At 36.8% G+C, this 22,720-nt stretch overlaps 1 protein-coding gene across 1 annotated transcript in view; it reads left to right on the top strand.

The window, feature by feature from the left end:
* Positions 1 to 3,335: 3,335 nt before the first annotated feature.
* The window catches only part of dcbld1 (discoidin, CUB and LCCL domain containing 1), a 35,683-nt gene continuing 16,298 nt past the window's right edge, over positions 3,336 to 22,720 (top strand). Inside the window, exons 1-6 of the mRNA XM_079433770.1 lie at positions 3,336 to 3,538; positions 9,097 to 9,315; positions 11,519 to 11,662; positions 12,198 to 12,249; positions 13,088 to 13,160; positions 21,805 to 21,938. Coding sequence (XP_079289896.1) covers positions 3,463 to 3,538; positions 9,097 to 9,315; positions 11,519 to 11,662; positions 12,198 to 12,249; positions 13,088 to 13,160; positions 21,805 to 21,938 — 698 coding nt within the window. The 5' untranslated portion in view covers positions 3,336 to 3,462. The remainder of the gene's footprint in view (positions 3,539 to 9,096; positions 9,316 to 11,518; positions 11,663 to 12,197; positions 12,250 to 13,087; positions 13,161 to 21,804; positions 21,939 to 22,720) is intronic.

Raw genomic sequence — 22,720 nt, 5'->3', positions numbered from 1 at the left:
ATAAATAAATCGACAGCATTTTTTGTGATGTCATTCTCTAGAGCGGAGGTCCCGTATGATTTCTCTGCAGAAATGGAAGAAATGTATGAAGTCCGACATTGATTGAGCCATTGAACTCTGCAGGAGTGTACTGAAATAAATGGGTTTGGTGTTATTGGTACAGTATGTTACTTTTGGAGTGTGTTAGCAGGAAAACCCTTTGTTATGAAGGAAAACAGTTTTTCATACATCATTAAGGATGCATGATTAATTCATTTGTACATTTAAAAGGAAATGTCAAACAAAGCTTTCTACAGGGCTAAACTTTTTCAGTATGAATAAATATATGACATTCATATTTTGATTACATTGGCCATAAATGCATGTTTTTTTTTTTTTCAAGGTGGACCATTACAAAACCTGTATCAATCTTGCATTAATATCTGATTATATTATATTGTATTATATTATAAAGAACTCTGTCATTGTGGTCATTTTTGTCAAAATCAAGAGCCATATCTCAATCTCAGTCAAACATATCCTAAATTATCATTCGTTCTATGGTGCAAATGACATTTTAAATATTTTTTATAAAATCCCCAGTTTGTCTCATATCATACCGATCATTTTATATATCCACACAGTTAAATAATATTTACATTATTGACAAAATTGACATTATTTGACTACATTTAGGCTCGGTTTGGAGATGATGCACAATAAATAAATCTGATGATGATCTTAACCTTGATTTTTCTTTGTCCAAATGAAGTTCTTTGCAATGCATATTGCTAATCAAAAATTATTTACGGTAGGAAATGTACACAATATCCTCATAAAACATGATCTTTACTTAATATTCAAATTATTTTTGGCATAAAAGAAAAATCAATAATTTTGACCCATACAATTTTTGGCTATTGCTGCAAAATATACCTGTGCGATTTAAGACTGTTTTTTTGGTCCAGGGTCACATATTATATTATATTTTATGTAGTTTCCAGAGGATATACATTATATCTATTACAAATTTTTTGCTTTTAGGAAATTATCTTATTTTCTTCTAGCTCATTATTTTCTTCTATAGCTCCTCCACTGTGCTTATCCAAAGAAAGAAATATATTTTTTCATACAATTTAGTAACATGCTATAATAAACATTTTTAATCATTGACAGAAAGATGTATCTGCTCTGTTCAGACAGATGTAGTAACCCAAGTGTGAATGAGACATAAAACTGGACAGTCTCTGTATTATGTTACAGCTCTTCATTCAAACCATCTGTCTGAGATGATTCAGTTATGAGCTGCACTTGTGCTTATGACCATAAAGGTGCCAAAATTATCTGAGCCATTATTAATCAAATTGAATAGATTTTTGTCTTTGTATTTATTTCTATGAATCTTCACCTGCATTCATCTGTAGCCTAAATCAGATTTGGCATAATTATGTATGTTTTTATTACTACAACAGACAGTCAAACCTCACTGTTGTACTGTTTACAGTTACTTTGTATCATGTAATATTTCTAACTTGTTTGATTTCCATTAAATTATTTCAGAATTGTTTAGTAGTCAAATAAATATACTGTATCCAGCAGCACCATCTAGCGTTTAATTTTAGATATCACTGGGTGGAAAGATACATGTAATTTACTACTTATCAGTGTTGTAGCATATCAGTGCAAGACATTATATAACATTTCTGGTCATTTTAAAAATTAAATAGCGATTTGTTTCGGTGCTATACAGATTTTTTTTAACTGGCATAGAAGAAAATTAAGATTCTCAGTTGCATTATAACCAATGAACATTTAGTTGAACTAATGAGAACTACAGAAGTTGTTCTCATGCCATGATTACTGCCGCATTGGGAGCAGTGACTCTTTGTTATTAAAACATTAGGAACTGTATGCATACAGTATGAATGAATTCACAAGATAATTTTTATTAAAGGATGACCCTTATACATGCACATGTAATCTGGCACTGAGAAGAAAATGTTGCTGCATTAAAACAATGTAACAAAGAATAAAAATGAATGTGTTTTTAAATAATAAAAAATGAACTGTAATTGCAAACTGAAATGAAATCCTTGTACTGACCTGTGCTGATTTGTCTCCAGCAGAGAGCGCAATAGCTTTATAAGTCCAAAGACTGCAGAAATAAAAATGATTGTATATATTTACAGTAGCATTTGTTTGCTATATCAAATGCAAAGCAAAAATCAGCCTTTTTACTACATTATCATTCATGATGATCTTTGCACGGTGTCGGTCTGCAGGGTTTTTCATAATGACAGTAATAAAACTTAATGGCCCAGGATGTTAAAGACAGGTCTGTGCTCTCCTGTGGAGTCTATCAATGGCCATATGATCTTTACCTTAATTTTTCTTTTGTTTTCTCAAAATAAAAGTTCGATTCGATTTGGATGCGACACACAATCAAAATATATTATTTACCTTGATTTTTCTCTGTTTTCTCTATGTGTCATGTTTCATCACAAGTTACGTGCTTTTTTAATAACTATGTGCATTAACATCTGAATTGTTGATTGTAGTGACGTCAAAACTGAGGGAAAAATGCACATAATTTTAACACTATACATATTGAATGCAATATTTCTTGTAGTTTAGATCATAGTACATCAATGCATTTTTAAATAATAAATAAATAAATAAATATTGTAACGCTGTCAAATTATTAATCGCGATTAATTGCATCCAAAATCTACGTTTTTGTTCACATAATGTTTGTGCTGTGTATATTTTTTATGTATATATAAATACACACACATGCATGTATATACTTAAGAAAATTTTTGTTTATATATTAATATATATATATAAATGATATGAATATGAATATAAATATATATGTGTGTGTGTGTGTGTGTGTGCGTGCGTGCGTGCGTGCGTGTGTGTGTGTAAATATTTTCAAAATATATACTTGCATGTGTTTGTATTTATATATAGCCTACAGAATAAATATACACAGCACACACATATATTATGTGAACAAAATTTTTTATTTTGGATGCGATTTTAATCTTTGACAGCACTAATTATTATACTTTTTTATTGCTAATTTAGCACTTTTCCTTAAGCTGAATCTCTTGTTATAGGCTACTCCTCATTTAAGTCGCTTTGAATAAAAGTGTCTGCTAAATGAATAAAAGTAAATGTTAAAGTAAAATCAAGGCGGTTTTAATATGACATAAAAGTGCCTGAAGTTGAGGAAACAAACGCCGTGTATGTGTCACTTCCTCAGTATGTAGGCTATACTAACAGCCTGACACCAGCCAGACCCGTCAGACTGGTCTAGTAACCGCTTGGTGCCGCCTGTGGGAGAGGAACACGGAAGACTTCATTCAAGGGATCCTCGCAGACACACGGACACGAGTTTCTCCCGGTAAACATGCTCCGGTGACGCTTCTCCAATGCGTCCTCGCGTTTTACTCTCATTCGCAGGGGTTTTAAGTGGAGATGTCTGGAAACACTTTACTGCATGGACTGATTCTCTTATATTCAATTCACCCGCTCGTGCTCGCCGAAAAACCGGGTAAGTGAACAAAAACACGGCAGATGATCGGAAACAAAAGAGGCTGAGGCGTCAGAGGTTACTGGTGGAGGACTTTGTATAGTTGTTTGCATAGAACATGCATTTGTGATTATATCATTATAAGCAAACGCAGGCTACAGCTTGTTCTGAGGAGATACAATGTTTCAAACTTTGTTACACGAGCTCTTGTTAAACTCTCGAGCGCAGTGAGTTTGACTTATTGTAGAAATAGTCTTGGATTAAGGTCTAAACCAAGATGTATGTTTGTGTTTTCGCTTACGTGCACATATACTGTCTTAAAATGTGTGTTTATGAACAGTTTCGTGTTGCATGTTTTTCCTTGAAACTGTAGTATTGCTGGAGATTTCATACCTAAAAAGTTGATATCCTTACACTTTTTATTGTAGATGAGATATTTGGTGTCTGCTTTGGCTCATTAGAAAATGTGCTGACTGTGTTGAAACAGCAGTTGACACAACATGCTGGTGCAGTCTGTCCATGAGGACAACTTTCCCTCGAATCACTCTCACATTGCAGTGCCTGGATAGATAAAGCAGCATCTGCTCTTCAGTGTGGAAACACATAACTTTTACTGAATGGCTAAGGTTTTCGAGCCTTGAAAAAGATGTAGAATCAACATTTAAAAAGTATCTATATGACTTGTGCACTAATTCCACGTCTTTTAAGCCATATAGTACATTTGTGTGATAAACAGACCAAAATCTAAATAATTTCTCACTGAAAACCGTGACATCTGTCCTAGCTCTCCTTGGTGGGTTCATGAGAGAAGCAGATTGTGGGCCTATGTCTGATTTATGTCTGATCTTTCCAATGAAATGGTTGATTTGCATTCATGCATTTGGCTGAAGCTATTATTTAAAAGATTAGCCTAATTCACTCAAATTTTAATTCTCATAATTTACTTAAATTAATGTCATTATCATCTTCGAAACACAAATGAAGATATTTTTAATGAAACCTGAGAGGTTTGTAGAATTTGTACTTCCATTGACAGACCCAGGTAGCCAAAACTTAAAAGATCTGGAAAAGGTCATAAAGGCTTCATAAAATGAATCCGCTTTCATTCAAGTCTGGTGAAGCAACATGATCGCTTAATGTAACTTACTTTATAAGATTTATAACCATTTTAAATTAAATGAAAAGGGTTATAAATAAAGATGTATAACCCTTTTAATTCTTTTAAGTTTTGGTTACCTTGACTTTGAGTAGAGGGACAGAAACCTCTTAAGGTTTTATTAAAAATAGTGTGTTTTTAAGATTTGGTCTGAAGATTTAAGGTTTGAAATGACATGAGTGTGAGTGAGTAAATGATGTGAGGGAAGTTAAATTTTTTTTGTTATTTAAATTGCAGCAAGTGCAATTCTCTTTTGGTTTTCCATGGAAGTAATGAAGTCAAGTGGGTTTGAAACCATGTATGATTGAGTAAATAATGTCAGATTCTTTATTTTTTGGGTGAATTTTAATTTGTGTTTCAATCAAGGATGCAATGCTTCAATACTACATAGTATCACTACCCTTGTTGTGGTTCCATTTAAGAACCTTTAACATCCATGGAAGCTTTCCATTGCACAAGGCGTTATTTATAGTGAAAAAAAGGTTCTTTAGGTTTAGATCACGTTCTTCACACAAGAAAAAATTGTTCTTTTAAGAAGTGTTCACTGAATGAAAGTTTCATTGGGGAACCAAAAATGGTTATGGCATAATTCACTGTGAACCCCCCCCTTCTTGAAGTTGAATATCCTCAACTAGTGCATATATGGTGCATGTTAGGAGACAGTCGGATTGTCTGTACATGCAGAACTCTCACTGTTCTGAATATTTGTGTTCCACCCTGGGGCAGACGATGGCCAGGTGTTCCTCAGCTTGCAGAAAACGCTGGTTTTGAACCTCTGTCATGTTCTTCTCTGTTGGGATGAGTGCAAGAGCTAGATAAAACTGCGTCTGGTTAATATATACAAGGCAATTTTTTTTTCTTTTTCATGCATTGGTCAGTTTTGAGATTTTAAACTATTTGGCTTTTCATAACGTGTTGTTTCAGACAATTTTTTTTGTTTGTTTTTTTTAACATCTGAAATCCCTTCTAGGCTAAATGTTTATCTATTTGCTTCTGTATGTTTCAATCACAAAACATATCTTTTAAAGGCCAGATTTTTTTAGATAGAGTTTTTCCTACATGCACTGAAACACAGAAATTTTTACCAAACTTTATTCTTTATTCTGGAGGTTTTTACAGAGCGGTTTGCTCATAATTTGCCAGATTTTATACAACAATTTATTCCTAAAAATGTGAACATTTTCTTTTTCTCTCCTGACTGTTGACAGTGTTTTCTGACTTATGGAGTGATAATGGAGATTTTGATTTATGGAGAGAGATTCAAAATCCCCTCTGTAAAAACCTTTAATGTGTCATCAAAATGAAACAAGAATTTTAAACCAGGCTTTCATATCCAATGTTCAGGTTTCTGGAAGTGTGTGCAAATTAGTGCATATTTAATTAGTAGTTGTATATTTAAACAACATTTCAGAGAGCTTGTAATACAAAAAATGTTTGCAAATCTTAATGTAATCAGTCAACGGGGGTATTTTTAACCCTATTTACTTGAGGTGTCTTGCCTTAAGTAGTCACGGCTTTTAGTTGGTTTGAATGGCAGTGATTAACATATGTCATTCCTCCACCACCTGCCCGAAGGTTTCCGTCCGTTAGTTTTTTTTTGTTTTTTTGCATCGACCCAACCCTACATCTGGATGGAGTTCAGACGCCACCACAAAGGCCACTGTGTGTCCGCTAGTATTTAGCACTGATGTAATGCTAGCTAAGGTCAAAGAAAGCATTTTTAGTTAGTGCGGGCGAGTGTTCCCTTAGAAACACACTGGAGCTATTTATAGCATCGGTCTCGTTTCAATCCTCATGTCATTTAAGAATGCCGCCAATGTCACAAAACTCTGGAGTCTCAGAGTCTGTAATGCACATACATCAGCGCCAAGTTCCTGCGTGGCTGCTGGAGACTCAGCTGTCTAGAAGGAAAAAAGGAGTTAGTGGTGCCATCACAGGTGTGAGTGCCTTTACCGTGGGAGACAGTGGCATAACAGAGCCATAGCATATCAGTGAACACTAACAGTCTTGACAATACTTGCACAAATGCTGATATACACAGCGTGGGAGCTCTTCACCCTGGAATCATCCATATGACTTGTGTCTGGCAGCTGACGGTTTTTAACACCACCTTTGTCCCTGATCAGTGAGCATAAGTGAGGAACATCTCATTTCCTCTCCTAATAAGGGTGCTGTATCGTCTTCTGCTTTTAATTACAAAAGTTATACTTAGATCTAAGTAGAGGTTTCTTCTGGTGTTTTGATTTGTCTTAGGGGCATGTGCGTGTCCAAACACTGAGTTAATGAAACTTTTTGCTGGCTGATATTATATTTGGTTTACGTTAGGTTGGCGTGTATTGGCTTGCTGGGTTTAATCTTTTGTTGCAACAGTATCAAGCTTTCTTGTGCATTTAGAGTCTTGCTTGCTGTTATGTAATAGATTGGATTGCTATTTGGATATATTAAAAGCTTAAATGGGTCATATGTGAAGTGACATTCAGCCAAGTATGGTGACCCATACTCGGAATTCGTGCTCTGCATTTAACCCATCCAACGTACACACACACAGCAGTGAACACACACACACCCGGAGCAGTGGGCAGCCATTTTATGCTGCAGCGCCCGGGGAGCAGTTGGGGGTTCGGTGCCTTGCTCAAGGGCACCTCAGTCGTGGTATTGAGGGTGGAGAGAGCGCTGGACATTCACTCCCCCCACCTACAATTCCTGCCGACCGGAGACTCGAACCCGCAACCTTTGGATCACGAGTCCAACTCTCTAACCATTAGGCCACGACTTCATATGATGCGCTTTCAAGTTTTTCTTTCTCTTTGGAGTGTTACAAGCTGTTTGTGCATAGATAAGATCCCTGAAGTTACAAAGACTAAAGTCTAAAACCCAAAGAGATATTATTTTATAAAAGTTAAGACTCTGCCACGCCCTCCTAAAACGGCTTATTTAAACACGCCCCCACATGTCTACGTCACGGTGTGGGAAGATTTGCAAAACACCGCCCAAACGTATACGCAAAGAAAGAACCTCTACAAATTATTCAGAATGCAGCGGCACGACTGGTCTTCAACGAACCCAAAAGAGCGCATGTTACACCTCTCTTCATCTCCTTGCACTGGCTACCAGTGGCAGCTCGCATCCAGTTCAAGACACTGATGCTTGCGTACAGAACTACCACAGGCTCAGCACCCTCCTACTTCCACTCACTATTACGAACCTACATCCCCTCCAGAAGTTTGAGATCTGCTAGTGAGCGACGCCTTGTGGTACCATCACAGAGAGGCTAAAAATCACTCTCAAGAACATCCTCGTTCACCATTCCTGGCTGGTGGAATAATCTTCCCACCCCTATCCGGAACGCCGGATCCCTGGCAATCTTCAAGCAACAACTGAAAACTAATCTCTTTCGGCAGTACTTGACTTCATCCTAAACTCAAAAAAAAAAAAAAAAAAATTTCCCTCTATCTTTCTCTCCGCTTACTAGCTTGTACTTATTTGAACAATGACTGAGACTTGGTGTTACGAGCACTTCCTCTGTCTGATTGCCTCTTCAAGATTAATCGCTTTTTGTATTCCCCAATTGTAAGTCGCTTTGGATAAAAGCGTCTGCCAAATGACTAAATGTAAATGTAAAGAAGGCGGAACTATTATTCTCGCTGTAGTATTTTTTTTTATTTGTGTTTCATTGTGAAAGCGAAAGTACTTTGTTTGGGCTTCCAAAAGAGGACACAACTAGAAATCAGTGGTTAAGTTGTATTTACAACACTGTTCCAGAACAGTTCAACCCAAATATTGTGTGTGCAGTGCATTTTATGGAGGACTATTTCCTGAACCTGGAAGAGTATCCTACAATGCTGGCTTGCACAAAGGCTGTTTCTATAAAGTGGGGCAATTCCAACTTTGTAAAGACAGACGGGCGCTTCTGACTCACAGCCTGCAAGTACGTTTTCTTATTTAAAGAATTTACCACTGACGATTCAAACGTGAGTTTTGAGCAGTGTAGAGTAGTGCTTGTTGTTTATCGTTTCTCAGATCACAAATGCAGACATGGTAAGACAGTATAAGTCATTGTAATCAGAAATTATGTCCCCACTGGATGCAACAAATGCCTCGTTTATAATGGGTTTTATTGTTTTTGTGTCGTCGCGCCGGGACACGGCATCACAATACGGTAAGGGGCGTACCATTTCCGTCAAACGCTTGAGGTATTCGGCCAATCACAACGCACTGGATAGCTGGCCAATCAGAGCTTTGTAAAACAATTGGCGCGTTTCAGAAAGGCAGAGCATAGAGGAGCAACAATAATGTACAGTATGTGGAAAATAATGTTTTTTTTAACCTTAAACCGCATAAACACATTGCATTACACCAAATACACAAAATGATCTGATTTCAGCATTCTTTATTACAACAAATTCTCATATTTCTTTTACAGATGATGGCTGTGGTCATTATGTCCTTGGTCAAGAGAGTGGTGTCTTGTCTTCCAAGAACTACCCAGGAACTTACCCCAACAACTCCTGGTGTGAATGGCGGATCCACGTACCAATTGGCCACACTATTGTCCTTAAGTTTGGAGACCTGAACATGGAGAAGAAGGACTGCGAGTCAGACTATTTGAAGGTCCTGAAAGGATCGTATGGGGCCGAAAATGGTGAGCTGTTTTATATCATGGTGCTTACATAATATGTTGTTTTCTCAGCCATTATCTAGCGATACCCTAGTGGTCACAAGATCCTCTGTCTGGGTCAAACAATATATGAAAACCAGATGTTTTCAGTGGTAAATGATGGTGCAGCTTCTTGTGTTTTGAGGTCATTATCTTTTGTCATCAGGGCTTTCTTGTTTGATTAATGGAAAGTGTGAAGGTTTAAGTTCTTAGTGGTTTTCTTGAAGCGTTAGTGCATTTCTCAACAAGAAGAACAAGAAGTCTTTTACTGAATATAAAACTAAAGGACATTCTGAAAGCTGCAGTTGAATTATGAAGATTATGTTCAAACAGGTTTCCCAAACCTCCTTTGGTTGTAAAAACAGCTTCAAACTGATACCATTGGTTGAGCCAATGTTGCTCTGTGGGGCTGAAACAGAATGCTGTCGGAAACACTGCTGTATTTAGAATTCTAATTTGAGTCTGGTTGTACTTGTGCAATCATATTGTGATATACAGTAGTTGATCATATGCTCTTTAGTCAGTGAAAACTCCTCTAGATCACATTACTGTGAGTAAACCTGAATAAAGCGCTGTTATTATCCAATTAATGTGTGTTAATGGATACCACAGCAGCTAAAATTTCATTACTGGTTATCTAAGTGTCAAATTTGGCCAGAATGGAATTCTGGTACCTTTTAATTCAAAAAAGGAAAAAAAATTGTATTGGCAGTTTTTGAGTATATTTCATTTCCTCGTTTTGTTGGATCCAATCCAATATTCCAAGTTCCTTTTAAAGTTTCAAAAATTTAAAAACTTTTTAAGCATTATGCTTCCTTCTGGTCATTGGCAGTCCTTGGTAGATATGAGAAATTCAGATTCAAAATCCCAACAGAACTGCTGGTTACACGTACCTGAACCTCTGAGTGATGAATGTACTCACCTACTGCTTTGTAAGTGATAGATGGAAAGGAAAGGGATATTGAAGCTCTGCACTTGAGGCAAATGGGCTATTCTGACTTATTAGGCTATCATCTTTCAACCCTAAACCTGAGGGCTTTCTTGGTCATCCTGGCCAGAAAAGATGAACTGCCCTTTGTGTGGGCCATTGCTGTGGATAGAACAAACAGCATCATGAGAAGAGACTGAATGACATGAATCTTCCCACACTATGTCTGGTTCCTCCCCAGCCAACCCTTTAACCACAAACGCTGTTATAGTGTCAGGAGTCAAGCCTCAGCCACATCCACTGATCAAAGCATCCTGCAGCGGGATGGCTGAAATTCCTCTCTGAGTGATTCTTAAACGGCAGTTGAGAGACGTTGGATGACTAAAGCTTTGTGTTGGTGTAGAGTTTGACAGTTGTGTCATTCACACCTCTCGGTGTGTGGACCCTTTGGTCCGTTCAGTCATAATGTTTTGTAGATTAAAGTGTGCTGATAATCATCAGAGCTTATCAGAATCTCATCAGTGTATGGGGTGTTATCCTTCAGTTAGCAGACATCTCATCTCATAAACTTTCCAGAATCACACTATTTCTGCCTTTTTGGTTTCATAAATGACTTCTACAACATTTTTGGCAGATTAGATAACGTGTTAGTTAAAGATCTGTACTGTCGGGTTGATTTTTTTTAATTTTTTATTTTTTTTTATTTATTTACCAGCCATCAAGGCATACATATATTTTTATTTTTGTATATTTTTATCTATGTAGCATTTAGGTATTTATATATTTTAGATGCAATTTGTAAAGGCATCACTTTGCAAGTACTGTGTTTTTTTTTGTTTCGTTTTTTTTATTTTTTTATTTATTTATTATTATTACAACCCGAATTCCAGAAATGTTGGGACGTTTTTTAAATTTGAGTAAAATGATAACTAAAAGACTTTCAGATCACATGAGCCAATATTTTATTCACGATAGAACATAGATAACATAACAAATGTTTAAAGAGAACTTTTACACTTTTATCCACTAAATGAGCTCATTTAAAATTTGATGGGCCAAGGCTTATTTATCTTTAATGTCATTTTTGACATTAAAGCTGCCGCACATTGTAGCAGGAGTCAGATTTCACTGATCACGTGAAGAGAGGCGCTTTCAGCACGAGCGCTTCAGTAGAGCCTGGTTTATACTCGCTGCATCAGCACAAGTGTGAAGGTGCGTGCCGCAAATTTTCATGATGTTTAATACTTGCATTTCATCTAGTTTACTGGGAGTACTGTGGTGGTCCGATGCCCAAACCTACGCAGATTCACACGGACTCCAGCGAGCTGACTGTCCGCTTTCGCAGCAGCCAGCACATCTCTGGAAGAGGATTTCTGCTTTCATACTCTACTGAAAACCACAAAGGTATCCTTACTTTAAAATGAAAAGTGTGTATCATCTTAACACAACATTGTTCATGTGTAGCTTCAGCTCTCAAGAATCCACTGTCTTCCTCTCTCTTGGCTGACCCTCATGTTAACCGCCGTGCTATGGCTTGCCCCCTTCCCTCCTCTGGATGCTTACAGATCCTTTAGGGATGTTTCTTTAAATGACTTGTTTGAACAAAGCAATGTTAAAAGGAAACACAAACTTAATTTACTTACCCTCATGTAGTTCATGAGGGTATAGAACTCATATAGAACTTTTTCTTTTTTAGTGCTTGATAGTCTGTGGTCATTGTCTGTGACTGTCATGTGAGTGTGAGTGAGGTTTATGTCCAAGTATGTATATGTTTCCATCCTATACATGGAAGTGCAGGAAGTGGGTCCGTCATCCTGTTGTGATGCTCATGTCCTGTTGTTCTTGTTGTTGAGTCGGGGGCCTGTTTCCTTTGTGGAGACACTTCTCATCTGCTCCATTTTTACCCTCATTGTGTGGCCTCCTCTGCTTTCCTCCTCAGAGCTGCTGACATGCTTGGACAGAGGTAGTCATTTCCCAGCAGCAAAGTACAGGTGAGAGTATGTCTTCAGCATATAGATGTCTGGAAAAAGTTACACTCACAAGCTGGCCAATAAAGCAGTTTTTCAGTCTTATAAAAAAAGTGTATGGGTACTTTAATTTAAACATTAAAATATACAATTGACATGCATTTTAATATGCTTTCTATGTATATAAAATCAGTTTTGTAAATTTTATTTCATGCAGACACCAAAATGGGACGCCTCATCTTTGACCGGATTTTATGATTTATAAATTAATGATTAGATAAGTTAGGTAGATTTTTTTAATAATTATATTATTTGGTTTGTATAATAATATTTTTATACAAATAACCTTTATAAAGTTATAACTCAATATTTTTTAGAGTCTTGATTAAGCAATAATAACATTATTATTATACAGTGTATAATTTAAAAAATATATTTATTTGCACAAATGCAATGCAGTAAAGTCTTTAAAATTTTCAGTTATAAATGGAATGACTCTTGAGGCAAGGGAGGAATGTGAAACCAGTCAATTGACACACTCTTTAGATAAATAAAAGTAAAATTGCATTTAATTCATCACAATAGCGCGAATATACATGAATGTATACATAAATATAGTGCATATATTGAGAATATTCAATATATATTGCCCAGACCTCTCTACAGCTGTTCAATTGAAATATATCCAAGCCACAAGACATTACATAATAAAAAAGTAATGCTAGAGTTTTCCAGACGTTATCTCATTCAATCAATGCTTATAATTTTAGTTTCTCACTTCGCTTTATCTCTCCAGAGCCATTGGCTATAATTAACTGATGTGCTGTAAGCAGATATTTCTCTTTGTTCTCATCCCGTGTAGGAAGTACTGTCCGGCAGGATGTGCAGCGGTGACGGGAGACGTGTCTGGGGACATTTCCCTGGGCTACAGACATGTGAGTTGCGTCTCATTGTTTTTCTCAGGTGTGGTTGGCATGCCGCGGCTTATTCCGAGTCCGCAGGAGAACGTTAGGCAAGCTGCTGGTTTGTTTACAAGGCCGACGTGCAGCCAAGCAGATGCTCGGCGGGGAGCTTCCTGAACAGGTTTCAGATGCAGCGGCTCGGCCAGGAAAAGCAGCTTCTCTAAGCAGATTTTCCCACAGGTGCTCAGGCCTCTAGGGCCTTCATGGGGAATGTTAAGCGGGCCAGTGATCGGGGGTGGAATGCGCTAATGGCTCGTCCCATTGTCTGACAGCCATTTGTTGTGACAGGGCTTGTGTGTGTGTGTATGTGGAAACCCTGAGGATACGCGGTGACAGATCATTTGTGCTGCCTCCATTGTTCTCCCTGGTCACTTAGTGGGCAGTGAACTCTGAATTAAAGGCGTTTATGTAATTGTGCATACCTTTCCAGCAAATCGGGGTCGGAGATTTGGGTTACGTGAGGGATTGGCCGAGCAGCAATGTATAGTTTGATGTGAAGAGAATCATGTGCTTGGGCTTTGAGTTATAGGGCCTTTCTGAAGGCTTAGAATTGTGGTAAAATCTCTTCCTGTTTGTGAAAGCATTGATTTTGTGAGGGTAACTGAAAGGTTCTTTTAATTTGAATCAGATATTTGTTGCATTACCGTAGCTTAACCTCTTAAAAACCAAAAGTAGAGTAAACCTTACTGATCACTGTGAGAAGGAAAACTGCTGTCTGAGAACATGAGTGAAAATGCTTCTATCTTGCAGCTTTTACAGCTATATTATCAGCAGGATTTAAGAACAAAATTCCAAAGAGCATTTTGTGCATCAAGTAAGAAAATCTGACTTAAGTTGCTTCCTTTTATACTTTTAAAAAAGTTTAAATGAATTTTGGACACCAACAATCATGTAAAAAATAAGGAAAAATATATAGTAGTTATGATCTGAAAAATACATATTGTATTTATAGTAATAGTTCATAGTAATTAAAATTTTATTTTTTTTAAATGGACTTTTATTCAGCAAGGACACAATCATTTGATCAGAAATTATGTATAATGTTTATAAAAAAAATCAAGTAAATGCTTTTATTTTGAACTTTCTATTAATCAAAAAATCTTAATGTATTACAGTTTCCACAAAAAATTTAAGCAGCACAAGTGTTTGATACTGAAATAATAAGAAATATTTCTTGATCACCAAATCAGCATATTAGACTGATCTCTGAAGGATCATGTTACACTGAAGACTGGAGTAATGATGCGGAAAATCACAGGAAAATCACTTTTTATAAATATATTAGTACAAAACAGTTATTTTAAATTATAGTATATCCTAATATTACTGTTTTACTGTATTTTTGATCAAGTTCATGAAGCCTTGGTATGCATCAGGCTTCTTTTAAAAACATAAAATTATTATTCAAAATGTGGTGAATAATTTGCAAAGAATTATTACGTCAGTTGCTACAAATGAGAAACATACTTTTTGTTTGTAATTTTGAAGTTAAAAATAACCCAAATTTATATATAATTTAGGAAGTGAATGGAACAGAAATAGACTAAAAGATGTAACAGACAGAAAGAAACTGGAAAATGCGCATTCTGGTTGTGGGAAAAATGTGGTGTGTCAGAGCGTGACTATCTCTCTGTATTGTATTTTACTAATGATACATTTCCACAGACTAAAGTGATGGTAGGAGGAATGCTTCCTGCTATAAGTTGTCCTAACCCCCATCACGGATCACATGTTTTCAAGAAAGACAACAGACACATGGCTCCAGGCTCAACACTCACACAACAGGGTCTTAACCCACAATGGAAGACAAGGGGGCGCATTTCCACCCTGCTGCTGTCTGCTTTGATATGCGAGTGTGAAGGGCTTTACAAAGAGCTAGAGCGATTGATTACTTCACATTGGCTTTTGTGTAGATGGGGTGGAGCAGTGGACTCTGGGATTACAGACAGATAATGCCACCGCAGTGAGGGTGTGGATCTGCCCTCCAAAGCCATTCAGCAGTCACTCCAACACACACACACACACACACACTTATTCATTATCTTGCCACCTTATTCTCCGTTCTAGGTTTATCAGTACTTTGAGAGACTGAATGAATCAAATGAATGAAATCTCTTTGGACATATAGCACCACCCTCCTCTTTATGCAAATACATGAAACTGAATTCCCAGAGTGCACAGTACATGCTTACTACTAGTTTTGCTATCATTATGAATTTTTTTATTTGCATTTTTTAATTTTTCAGCAAAGACACGTGAGAGCGGTCAAAAATGACATGAAAGATATTTCTAAAAATTACTTTTTAAAAATATATCAAAGTAGAAAAGTTATGTTGAATTGTAGTAATATTTCACAATTATATTAAGTATATATATAAGTAAAGTAAAGTCGTGACGTATTGTCAAGTATGGTGACCCATACTCAAAATTGGTGCTCTGCGTTTAACCCATCCAAGTGCACACACACAGCAGTGAGTAGTGAACAAATGCACACACACACACACAGTGAACACACACCCGGAGCAGTGGGCAGCCATGCTGCAGCGCCCGGGGAGCAATTGGGGGTTCGGTGCCTTGCTCAAGGGCACCTCAGTCGTGGTATTGAGGGTGGAGAGAGCGCTGTACATTCACTCCCCCCACCTACAATCCCTGCTGGCCGGGGACTCGAACCCGCAACCTTTCGATTACGAGTCTGACTCTCTAACCATTAGGCCCCCCCAATTTACATATTGATGAAAATACAGTAAAAAAACAACAACTATATACACATATATATTATATACACACACACACGTGTATATATATATATATATGTGTGTGTGTGTGTATATAATATATATGTGTATATAGTTGTTGTTTTTTTACTGTATTTTCATCAATAAATGCAGCCTAATGTATGAGACTTTTAAAAAAATCTGACCGACCACAGACTTTTGAGTGGTACTGTATGTGTTTGTTGTCACCAGGTCGTTTCACTGATTCTTGGAAAGCTCTGTGCCATCATGCTGTGACCCGTTCTGCAGTGAGGAGACTTGCCTCAAGCTCATATTGTCTCACTGAAATAGTCATTATACAAAGGTCCTTCTAAGTACGGTTAAGAATGAGAACTTCACATTTGCATAAGAAGCTACATATGAATGACAGCAATACAGTAGTGAGTTAATAAATAAGCATTATAGCAAACAAATCAGCAAAAAAAATACAGGTGAATCTAAAAAAATTTGAATATCGTGAAAAAGTACATTTTTATTTTTTTTGGTAACTTATTTAAAAAAAGTCTAGATTCATTACATGTAAAGTAAAACATTTCAAAAGTTTTTTGTTTTAATTTTGATGATTAGACCTTACAGCTCATGAAAGTCAAAAATCCAGTATCTCAAAATATTAGAATATATACATTGAGTTTCAATAAATGACCATCCATACAGTATAAATTCCGGATATCTCTTGTTCTTTGAAACCACAATAATGGAGAAGACTGCTGACTTGGCAATGGTCCAGAAGACAATGATTGACGCCCTCCACAAAGAGGGTAAGTGACGGGGTCATTACTGAAAGGTGTGGCTGTTCACAGAGTGCTGTATCAAAGCATATTAAATGCAAAGTTGACTGGAAGGAAGAAATTGGGTAGGAAAATGTGCCCAAGCAACAGGGATGACCGCAAGCTTGAGAATACTGTCAAGCAAAGCCGATTCAAACACTTGGAAGAGCTTCACAAGGAGTGAACTGAAGCTGGAGTCAGTGCATCAAGAGTCTCCACGCTCAGACATCTTCAGGAAAAGGGCTACCAAGCCACTTCTGAACCAGAAACAATGTCAGAAGCGTCTTATCTGGGCTGTGGAGAAAAAGAACTGGACTGTTGCTCAGTGGTCCAAACAAAGTCCTCTTTTCAGATAAAAGTAAATTTTGCATTTCATTTGGAAATCAAGGTCTGGAGTCTGGAGGAAGAGTGGAGAGGCACAGAATCAAAGCTGCTTGAAGTCCAGTGTGAAGTTTCTGAAGTCAGTGATGATTTGGGGTGCCGTTACATCTGCTGGTGTTGGTCCATTGTGTTTTATCAAGTCCAAAGTCAATGCAGCCGTCTACCAGGAGATTTTGGAGTACTTTATACTTCCATCTGCTGACAAGCTTTATGGAGATGCTGATTTCCTTTTCCAGCAGGACTTTAGCACCTGCCCACAGTGCCACTTCCAAGTGGTTTGCTGACCATGATATTACTGTGCTTGATTGGCCAGCCAACATGCCTGACCTGAACCCCATATGGAATCTATGGGATATTTTCAAGAGAAAGATGAGAAACAGTCGATCCAACAATACAGACGAGCTGAAGTCTCAATAGTGCCTCAGCAGAGCCACAGGCTGATCGCTTCCATGCCACACCTCACTGATGCTGGAGTTTGTGCTAAAGGAGCACCGACCAAGTATTGAGTGCATAAATGAACATACTTTAAAGAACTTGAACTTTTCTGTTTTGCAAATCCTTTTTTTTTTATTGATCTTAGGAAATATTCTAATATTTTGAGATACTGGATTTTTGACTTTCATGAGCTGTAAGCTCTAATCATCAAAATTAGAACAAAAAACTTTTGAAATGTTTTACTTTACATGTAATGAATCTAGAAAATATGAAAGTTTCACTTTTTGAAACAAGTTACCAAAAAAATTTACTTTTTCACGATATTCTAATTTTTTGAGATGCACCTGTATGTGCTTGTGAAGTTAAGTATTACTATTAAGAATTACAATTTCACTTAAGACACGTGTCCACTATCTTCAACACATGACAGACCAGAAGTTATTCATTTTGTTAGCATGATGTTCCGATCATGTGTATGTGGAATTTTTGGATCCAATTCAAATGAACTTCGGATACATTTAAATATTTGAATTTTTGCAGCTAGACCATATGTTACCACCTGACCTGATATTATGTAGTCTAAACGAAACTAGAAGTGCAAAGTGAAAATGACCTATGTTTTCCTCAAATATGTTATTCTTTAAATACTTTTTTAAAATGTAAAATTGGCAGCTATGAGTAATTGTTAAATAACGTACATTTATTAAACCAATGTGTTTTTATTTATATATTATTTATTCATTCATTTTAACAATAGCGAATTAGCAGAGGGTAAGGGCTTTTCATAACATGTTACTGCCGTTTCGGAATTATTTTATTTTATTTTTTATTTTTTTTAATATATGTAGCTTAGTAAGAAACCAGTACACTCTATAAACCACATACCACACACTGTAGCATTGCAGTAGTGTTTTGCATGGGCCAGCACAACTTTTCTGCATCATAAATCAAAGAGACTGCAGTTGTTAAGGCTGTATTTATGGCCCTGACTGGAGGAGACATGTTCAGGTTAATGAAGCATCTCTGTCCGAATGCAGAGCAGCTGTTTCTGCTGATAACACACAATACTTCTTCTGTTACCTCACCACAGTAATGATTTGCAAGTGGCTAATGGGCTCAATGTAAAACACCGGACCACCCCAAAGACCGTACACACTTTTATTCAGTCTTTCTGCCCTAGTCAATCATTTTGCTCAAGCTTTTTAAGTGAACAGTGAACTAAGCACAGATGACTTGATCATTGATTTAAATAACAATCAGTTTTCTGAAAAAAAAGGTAGAAAGTTTTGGCATATTGCGGATAAGCAAGTTAAAAATTACATATTGCAGATGGATATATTAAGAAACATCCGCATTTAGAGGACATACATGTGCTCTCAGGGTCAAAGCTCAGTGTTACTCAACACAATTCAGAATCATAATGTGATTTAAATCGGAGGATTGCAGTGTTCAAATCCCATTATGGTTGTTACCTGGCCTGTTAAGCAAAATGGCCTTAGAAAGGTTGTTCGTGCTAAGGCATTTTCTGTGACAAAGTACTAGCATTAGCGGTGTTAGCTTGTGAAGCGGTGAAGCGTTTCCACTGGCTGCCACAATTACTGTAGTTGTTGCCTCAGAATGAAATTATAAAGCCTTCCTCAGTCAGAAATTTTAAATTAATCCATGTTGTTACTTAAAACATGCATGCTTTATGTTCAGTGGAGGTTTGTCTTAGTAATTATGAAATACCAGAGCAAACTTAATTGAATGCCTGTGCTAGAAGTGTGCATATGGGTGTTTTATGGTAGCTGAGACTGGGCTCAAAACATGAAATTATTCGCAAAATCTTTTATTTTTTTTATCAGGTTTCTTTTAGGGATGCTATGGACTGGTCATAGAGAAGAAGAAAAAATATAATACATAAATAATAACAGGAGCATAACATTTTTATATATATTAAAATAGAAAAGTGTTTATAAATTGTAATGAAATTTCACAATATTACTATTTTTACTACTTTTGAACAAATATATGAGCAAGACTTCAGCAACTGTAAATAAAATAATACATTTCAAACGTTTGACCTACAGTGTATTTATGATATAGACTATATAAATATGATTTTTATTAGGGATGCATCGATCCGATACCTAGGATCGGTATCGGCTCCGATACTGGAATTTCTGCCGGATCGGGTATCGGTCAGACGAGACCGATCCAAATCCGATATTGTGCGTATACTATTCTGTGTTATTGTTAAGTCCCACGAAAGCACAAAAGCATTAGAAAGCACAATGAAGTCAAAGTTCTGAAGCCCTTCCATAGTTTAATGTGAGGTACAGATGAATATTTAAGTCGTTAATTTCAAGTTCACATAAATTGTTCTCTCCGCTGCTTCTGTCTGTCATCCTCCGTTCAGCATTCAAACTGGCACGTTCGGTTAAGACAGTCAAGACGATGAAACTCTCTCCAAGAGCGCTCCATAACAGAGTTAGAACTGTTAAACGAAAAGGGTCAATAAGCTACGCACCAATATCTCTTTCCTTTGTGCTTTGAACTTCTCTATGCGGAGCTGTGCGCTGTGACTCCATGCTGCTTCAAGCGCATCATTCTGCGCACGGGAAGCCATAAGCGCTTTGTGCCGCTCTCTATTGGAGCTTTTCGTATTATAATGCTTTTGCTCAATGAAACATTATTTATAGCGTTTCTTGTTCTGTGCCATCAAGGCTCAATCTAATGTATAGCACAGTAATGGAGGCAGAAACATATATGATAGATAGGACTGCTCTATCATATGTCACTGCCTTCATTGTGCTACACATTTAAAAGAAATGTCTTTTAATGTCTTTTAATTTTGTAGTTTATATTTATAAATAAATATACATTAATGAAAACAAGTAAATATTTTACAACAATACAAAGAGCAATGTGTAACATTTTACCAGATATAGTCCTTCGCATATTCACTTTTATTTGTTCCCCACTAAATAATGTTATCACTAAATATTTAGATTTTATAAAATTGTGCACTCATGATTTTTCTAGAATAAATTTTGCTGCTAAATTATCCACTAACCTAATTTATAATAGTATTTTTGTCATAGATTATGAATGGGCCTGTTTACACCTGGTCATTTCATGCGTTTTCGCTGATCGGATATCTATCTGATTTGTTAAAACGTTTCAATTTACACATGGCCACAAAGTCGCAAAACGGATATAAATCCGATCTTCAATTCCTGCGCTATATTTAAATGTAACGAAATTCATGTCAACAAAATCAAAAGATAAGCGCTGCATTTTATTAATTATCAGCTCATTTCAAGATCAAAGACCGCAATAGGAGAGCACGTGGCATCAGCACTGGAAAGATAAGTTTGTCTTATACTTTTAATGAAGAGTATTGTGTTGATCGTCTGCGTCTTACTTTCAGTTTCATTCGCGGCAGTTTGCGTGTCTGCTTGCTGAAGAGATACTCAGCTACTCGTTTGCGGCGATGCGTGTTGCATTAGCGCAGTCATCTGACTATAATGTCATATAGCCTATAACTTACATTTTAGGACAAGTAAAATTTACATATGTGGTTTCAACAACCAGATGCGTTTACACATGTCCAGTTTCGTTTGGAATGTGGCCCAAACCACCTCCTGAAGTGGTTTGAGCGATCAGATTTATATTACAAAACGCATGAAGTGACCAGGTGTAAACAGCCCCTATATATTTTTTCATGTTATTTTTCATTAAAATTAAGTTGTCTAATAGATTGTGTTTAACACACAAAAGAGTGACACAGAAGTATAGAAATTCTACATTGATTTAAAAAAAAAAACTGCGCTGGGATCGGAATTGGCCGATACTCAGAATTTTCTGGATTGGATCTGAAAAAATGGTATCGTTGCATCCCTAATTTTTATAATGTATGTGTGTGTATGAGTATTCATTTTTTTATATTGTATAGTATAATATTCTAATGACTTTTTGTTCTGAGTATTTAGTTTTTTTATTTAGACATGTATTACATTTTTAATCTCAACCATTTCTCTTTTTATAATTGTTGTAATATGTTATCCGTTTTGTTCTAATATTGTTTTTGTCAACTTAATTTAATCACCATATTAGTCAAAAATTCAGCAAAAAAGTAAACAGAATTTAGATTCATTTTAAAGGAAAGTTTTGATAATAGACAAAAGAGAAAACAAAAATCCCCCAATGGTTGTGTATGAGTAAAAAAAACACTTATGTCTTGTAGGCCAATCTCTGTCCTTTCTCTGTCTGTCCCAGACATCAGTTTTGTGTAAAGCAGCGGTGCATGCTGGGGTCATCATGGACCAATTTGGAGGACCAATCACAGTGGAGGAGCGGCGAGGGCTCAGTCATTACCCTGCGGTCAGATCTAACGGCATCCAGTCAAAAGAGTGAGTTACTCTAGTGGTTTCTGTGGTCTTTCTCTATGACAGAAGCTTGAAGCCTCAGATTTTATCTATGCTACAGAATGCTTTTATATTCTTACATGAGTCAGATATCAGCATGTGGGCTTTCCCAGTACATAAAATGTTGATGTTTACAGTTGAAGTCTATGGGGCAAGTATGCAACTTTTGCTTCATCGACTTCAATCTCAAGTGGATTTCTGTCAACGTGTTTACTGTAAGTTTGCCAGGAAAAACAGTTTGGTTACAGTTTGAAAAATTGAAATAGTCTGTCTTACAAGTTCCCCTGACAAGTCGCAACATGTCTTATTCCGGCACTTCATCTTACGGCTGTGGCTGGATGTGACCTTGGTAGGTTCTCCAGGACTACAGCAGTTATTATTAAGTGGTGATTCCTGCCTTCTTTTGCTTGATGGATGGTTCAGGTACTGCCTAATGTCAGGGACACTCTGTCTGGACTGTTGCGGTTTCACAGATTTTTCTTGAGGGAATTGGGGGGCAGGTTGAGAAAGAAATCGGGATTGCCTCGCGTTAGAGTCTCTGAGGAGTGCTTGAAGTGTCCATTGAGGAGTGATTTATTAGGAGGACAATAGGCAGCTCTCTAGAGCCAGAGATACTTTGATCCGTTTAAAACCTGGTGAAGCCTAACAGAACAAATGCAGATTAAGATCATTTTCTCTCTTTTTTTCGACCAGTTATTGATAGGAAAGTAGATGGAGAAAATAGGAAATGATGAGGAGAAGAGAAAAGAAGGGGAATCAGAAAATTA

Source organism: Barbus barbus (genome assembly GCF_936440315.1).
Source record: "Barbus barbus genome assembly, chromosome: 14".
In the NCBI taxonomy this organism is placed as follows: Eukaryota; Metazoa; Chordata; class Actinopteri; order Cypriniformes; family Cyprinidae; genus Barbus; species Barbus barbus.
Note: the sequence above shows the minus strand (reverse complement) of the source record. Positions and strands in the feature narration are given on the sequence as shown.